Consider the following 6,508-nt stretch of genomic DNA (forward strand, 5'->3'; position numbering starts at 1 on the left):
TTAATTTGTGGCCTAAGTATATTCAAATATTGGCCTAAATTATAACTATGTTGGGGCCACAAATTACTATGCTGATGCCACAATTAACTACGTTGAGGCCACAAATTATTATATTGGGACCACAATTTACTATATCGTGGTTACAATTTACTATGTTGGGGCCATAAATTACTATATTGAGGCCACAAATGACTATAGTATAGTATAGTCATTTGTGGCCACGCCTTATTAAAAAATAATCACTATATTACCTTAGAGGCTCCATACATCAGGCTTCACAGTAGCAAAAGACTAAAGTGGGCATAGAAACTTTTCAAATTAAAAGTCTGAACTGAACTTTGCTGGTGTTTTTCGCAAGAGGACTGACAACTTCAACCAGTCTATAGAAACTCTGTCTTGTTTTCATGCTTCATCTTCATTTACTTCACATTTGTTAACATCTTTAAAAAAATTATTGGGTGTGCTTTATTTGCTCACATTTATTTCAATATTACAAAGTTGTTGTTTTTTTTAACTTTTTAAAATATTTAAATATGAATTTAATTCCAGTTTGAAAATGGCCATTTTTGGTTTCTCATTAGACCGGTTATTTATTTACCATACATTTTGAGAAGAAGAGGATATGCGGTGATAGAAATATAATATATATTATATATATATATATATATATATATATATATATATATACATATATATATATACATATACACACACACACACGTATGTATGTGTGTATATATATATATATATATACACACACACATCTGTGCAGTCTCAGCTGAGCTGATAGGTTTGGTTCAAAAGCTGCAATAGCAGAACGTGATTGGTAGAAAGTAGTAGAGGGGACGCGCATGCGCAGACGATGGGCTGTTGGAGTCTGTTTGCCGAATCGATTCTTTAGAATCGTTCGTTTCAGTGAATCAGACATCAGGGTTAAGGGTTCGCCGATTCATAATAAAGTCTGAGTCTCAAAATGAAACGTTCAGCGAGTCTGAAGTTTGTTTACTGCTCCTCGCTAATAGAGCCGGTACTGTAAATACACAAACACATAACGTTAACGGAAAAAGGAAGCCAATCACATTATAACGAGAACACGTGTGTAAAGTATGATTATTTTATAAAGTAAATCAAAAGAAATGTTCGATATTTTGCTCTAATCTAAACATTGGCGTAAACGCTAAAATACAAGATCGATTCAATCGGACTTATGAATCGGTTCGATTGGTTTACTGAAAAGAACCGGTTCAAATGAGCTGATTAGTTCAGGACTCGGACGTCACTACAGCAGACGGTTATTGTTGCTGTGGGAGACGCCAGGTGAGTCTCTCGGCTACACGATTCTAATAAATTTAGTCTTTATATCACTAGATTTTACACGATACCAAGAGAAAGTCTGTTATTGTTTAGTATTGATTTATTTGTTAATTTGTTTTTGAACGATGCGATGAGACAAAAGCTAAAGTTAGCTTTCTTTTTTTAATTTTCCCGTTCCACCTTAAATGCTGCAGTCGTTGCTTTCTGGCCCGAGGCGCAAGAATGTAGCTGCAGCATTTAAGGTGGAACGGGAAAATTCGAAAAAGAAGCTGACGAATAGGAAACCAACTTCAGCCTCGTTAGTCAGAAACAGTATCTACAGTGTCGAGCGATTTAGTTACGGACTTATTCAGAAATATAGACATTTAAACGTCGTGTTTTCATGTACTTTAGATTTCTGAATCCTGTAAATTACACCGAATCGCACTGAAAGAACAGTAAAAGAAGAAGCAGCAGACTGACGTATGTTTGTTTGGGGTGCGTTCACTATATTAGGGTGTACGAAGTGTTTCTTAGCCCCTAAACTGCGCCTCACTAAAGCAATTTTATCTGATCAACGATCAAAACATGTCGAATGATGTCAAACACACGAGCTTCGGTGCTCTTAGGCAGATCGATTTCATCGACAAATCATTGTACAAACCATTGTACGTTGTTATTGCGTGTAAAACACTTTGAAACGCTGCTGTAATGTTGAATACAGCGGTTGTTTTTGTCTTCTGTCCTTATTTGTGACAGTCATTGTATTATAAAGGCAAAGAAGCGCTGTGAAATAGGGGAATTCCACCGATTTTTCAAAAATTTCTATATAGTTAAATAGTTGAAATGTGAACAGTCATTCAGAGTGGTTTGGTGTGAAATGCTCTGCTCTAGAGAAACTTACCGAGTCAGAATTGTTCACAGTGGTGGTGATAGGAACCAGACGTCCACCTCTAAAAGCTCCCTCACATAAAGTTATTACATGAAATAGTTATGAATTCACTGCCTGATGATTGAGATATAGTTCATCATAAAACAATTTTAACCCAGTCATGGTGGAGGGGTACATGCAAAATAGCCCCCAAATAAATCAATCTTTTATTTTCAGATTTAATTTTTAACCATCATCAACATTCCACATAAAGACACATGCACAAATAAATGTAAATAAAATGGCTATATTTGTGTTGTAGTCATGGCGACCCCTGGTTCCTATTACCACCACTGTAAAGAAATATAAACCATTTCACACCAAACCACTCTGAATGACTACATCTTGAAGACTGAATTCAGAAATTTTTAAAAATGGTGGAATTCCCCTTTTAACAGAACCCATTATGGCTATTATTTAGTAAATGTAGAATCATAACTGTATGACGGTATTCATGGCATTTATTGTATTGGCAAAGTAGCAGTCAGACGTTTCCCTACAACGTTAGTGTTCATGCTGTTCAAACCTGTATGAGTAAGAATGAGCTGCTGTTTTGTCGTCCAAAAGTAGGTTAGTTTTCTAAGCTGCAGCAGCCAGTGAGGCCTATTCGTCTGGATCTCCACATTTACTGCATTTGCAGAGTGTGGATCAGACAGTGTGACCCAGTATATCCTACCAGGATTACAAACTCACTGCCCTCAAATTTAACCCCCTTTTCACTAAGAACAAGTTTATCGTCTAGTGGTTGGACACAGGGTAGTGAAATGTGAGCTTTGCAAAGCCAGAACTACATCTCTGAGGAGTAGGTAATGGATATTATGTTATTCTATTACTGCATTCTAGACTGAAAGAGCAAGTCTTTGCTTAAAGGGCAATTCCATCATTTTTTTCAAAATTCTGCATAATCGTTAAAATGTAAACAAAGTAATTCATAGGGGTTTGATGTGAAATGCTCTGTTTTAGGACCTCAGAATTGTTAAAAGTGGTGGTGAAAGGAACCAGACATCCACCTCCAAAAGCTCCAACACAGAACATTATACAAATACACTTAGGTTTTGGCCTGAAACTTATTCTTTAAATACTTTCATGATAGAAAAGTACATGCCAGGCATTCTTAGGCAAAATAGCATCCAAAGAAACCTATTTTTTTTCAGATGTCAGATTTTCTGTCTTTTTTTTTGTTTTTTTTTAACCTTCTATATTCTATATAAAACTCAGAAGACTCATGTAGGTTCACTGGTGGTTTTGGATAGTAAATAAAATGCCTATATTTGTGTTGTAGTCATGGTGACCCCTGGTTCCTATCACCACCCACTGTAAAGAGATCTGAGTCTCTATAATCAACCATTTCACACCAAGCCACTCTGAATGACTCTTTACATCTGAACAGCTGAATTATACCAACATTTTGAACAAATTGTTCCCTTTAAGCCTGACTTGTTGGATCAGACTATCTGGAAATTATTGCTTTACATTGTTTACATGCAAGTCTAACACTTAGCCCTATACTTGACCTGAGTACATTATATACATCCAAAGGTATCAAGACACCCCTTTGGATGAATAAATTGGGCTGCTTTGAGGTGCACCCATTGCTTACACTTGCAATCTCCATAGCAAAGCGTTGACCAATACATGAGGTCACCCTGTCCAATGCCAAGTGTTGGCTAGAGGGGTATAAAACCCCAAAGCATTGGGCTGTGGAGCTCCATCCAGCATCTTTGGGATGAGTTGAATGAGCAGTTCTGGATCACTCCAACTTCAGTACCTGACCTCACTAATGCTCGTGGCCGAATTCAATCAAAACCTTACAGCCATGTTCCAACATTTAATACATACCTTTCCCAGAAGCATAGAGGCTGTCGCTGCAGAAAAGAGGGCCTTGATTTAAGAACAAATGTTGGTGTCTACAAACTATTGGCCATATAGTCTGACCTCAAGTATGAACTTAATAATGCTTCAGGCTCTTTGTCATTCTGTGAGAGTAATTGCTGCTGACCCAGTCTTTCAAACCTGATCATTATTGGACCGAAATAGCTCTTAACAGATAAGTGAGAACCATAATGCTGTCATGGCAGATGATTGGGCGACTCCCACTACTGTCATCCTACATCCACAAATCTTACATCTAGTCAGCAGTTATCCACACATCCATTTAGCCAAATGAACATGGCCTCCTTCTTTAATTTTCATTTGCTGTTGTGCAAAGTTGCAGGCATGTGATTTTTGAGGAGTAATGTATGTTCTGAGCTCTGCTCAAATGAGCTTCCTGATATAGAAAATGAATGAGGCACCAAAGACTGTTGTTGTTCTGTGGTTTTCAGAAGGTGTGAGCGCAGGAGAACAGCAGTCACCCCCCCTCTATTGTGGAATGGATAACTTGGAGGAGGACCTCACTTGCTCCGTTTGTTACTCCCTCTTCAACGATCCAAGAGTGCTGCCCTGCTCCCACACCTTCTGCAAAGGCTGTCTGGAGAACGTTCTCCAGGTTTCTTCCAACTTCTCCATTTGGCGCCCACTTCGCCTCCCGCTGAAATGCCCCAACTGCCGCAGCGTGGTGGAGCTGCCGCCCAACGGCGTGGACGCCCTCCCGATCAACGTCTGCCTGCGCGCCATTATAGAGAAGTACCAGCGTGACGGTCAGCCCCGCGTTCCGGCTTGCCCCGAACATCCTCGCCAACCTCTGAACGTCTACTGCGTTCAGGACTGCAAGCTCATATGTGGCTTCTGCCTGACCATTGGCCAGCATCAGGGTCACACCATTGATGACCTCCAGACAGCGTACATCAAAGAGCGCGACACCCCGGCCAAGCTTGTCGAGTGTCTGACCGACAGGCGCTGGGAAGAGGTCTGCACCCTGGTTGAACGTCTGGAGCAGGAAAAAGCTCGATATGAGGGCCTAGTCCGTCAAGACCGCGAGGCTGTTGTGCAGTTCTTCCAGGGCCTGGAGCGCCTTCTCGCTCACAAGAAAGAGCTGTTCATGAAAGCTCTGGATGGGGTGAACGTGCGACTGGCCTGTGCCTATGACCCCCTCATCGAGAAACTGAAGGACATGAAGGAGGAACAGCTCGACTTGATCTCCTTGAGCTCATGTGTTGGAGAAGAGGAGTCCCCGCTTGGTTTTCTGGAGAAAGTGCACCATTTGAGGGAGAGGGTGAACGCCTTGGCGCAGACAGTGTTGCCCGAGGTCCCTTTACTTCACATTTCACCCCGAGCAGGGGACTTCCTTGGGGAACACTGGGCTAACGTGACCATCGGAAGGCTGGAAGATGGCCCGGTCCCAAAAATCTCCTGCAGCGTAAAAGGGTGCTCCACAAAAGGGGCACCACTGTCCACATCGGGACAAGCGTGGTTCAGGTTTCAGTCTTCAATGGCCGCAGTCTTTCTACTCATGCTGCTTTTGCTACTTCTGCTTTTGTGGTTCGACCCTGTGGGTGGAGCATCCCTCGGCTTCTCCATTCTATCACAGATTAGTCAGGCAGTCAAAAGCCTAGCAGCTGAACTGACCTTTCCACTCCACGGATCAGGAACATTCCTCTACTGCATGCTTCGTGACCTAGGCCTTAAATTCAGCTCGTATGTTTCTGCTCTGGGAGAGAGCACCTACCAACACGTGGCCTTCTTTTTCAAAACAATTCAGTTGTGCTAACCACATAAAAGTCAGTGGTACTCTAAATATAGCTTGGTTTACATGATTCAAAGTGCTGTACGACACTGACCCTGCACACAACGTGCAACAACTTGTTTAGCACATGTTCAGTCAAGCATGACTTCCAAACAGCTGAACAGAGGCTCGCTAGTTTAATCTCAGGAGCTGACAAGCCACAATGTAGTAGCACCTATTCCTGTACAGAACGGTACAGCTGTAACTCGAGTGAACTTAATCATGCAGATGAAGTCACATAAGCTATGATCTCTTACCTTAACTCACCAACTAGTGTTTTATACCTTACCACTGATGTTTTGTTCTACTTTTTATTTCCAGACTTTTGCTACTGAACTTTAATACTGTATGTCTGACTCTAGGTTAATCAAGGTTTTGCTGAATGAATAATCATTTCTTACCCTTGTGTGCTGTATTTTTCCTCGTTCGACCTTTATAGAAATGAAAAACAGACACACATCTGAAACTACTTGGGTTACTTGAATAATACAGGGGGGCTGATGCATAAGTAAACAGCCATATCCATAGCCCCTGATATTCAACACCTGTAGCACATTTCCACAGAGGTTGGTTTATAAAAGATGGTGGCTGCGTTATGAAAGAACTTGCTATTAGATAGT

The 6,508-nt window shown here is 41.1% G+C and overlaps 1 protein-coding gene across 1 annotated transcript; it reads left to right on the top strand.

The window, feature by feature from the left end:
* The first annotated feature begins 1,106 nt into the window (after positions 1-1,106).
* On the top strand, positions 1,107-6,288 carry trim59 (tripartite motif containing 59). Its single transcript, XM_036556788.1, has 2 exons — positions 1,107-1,317; positions 4,549-6,288. Exon 2 carries the CDS (start codon positions 4,596-4,598, stop codon positions 5,871-5,873), a length of 1,278 nt encoding a protein of 425 aa, XP_036412681.1. The 5' UTR covers positions 1,107-1,317; positions 4,549-4,595; the 3' UTR covers positions 5,874-6,288.
* Positions 6,289-6,508: the final 220 nt, after the last annotated feature.

Source organism: Colossoma macropomum, unplaced genomic scaffold, assembly GCF_904425465.1.
Source record: "Colossoma macropomum unplaced genomic scaffold, Colossoma_macropomum, whole genome shotgun sequence".
In the NCBI taxonomy this organism is placed as follows: domain Eukaryota; kingdom Metazoa; phylum Chordata; class Actinopteri; order Characiformes; family Serrasalmidae; genus Colossoma; species Colossoma macropomum.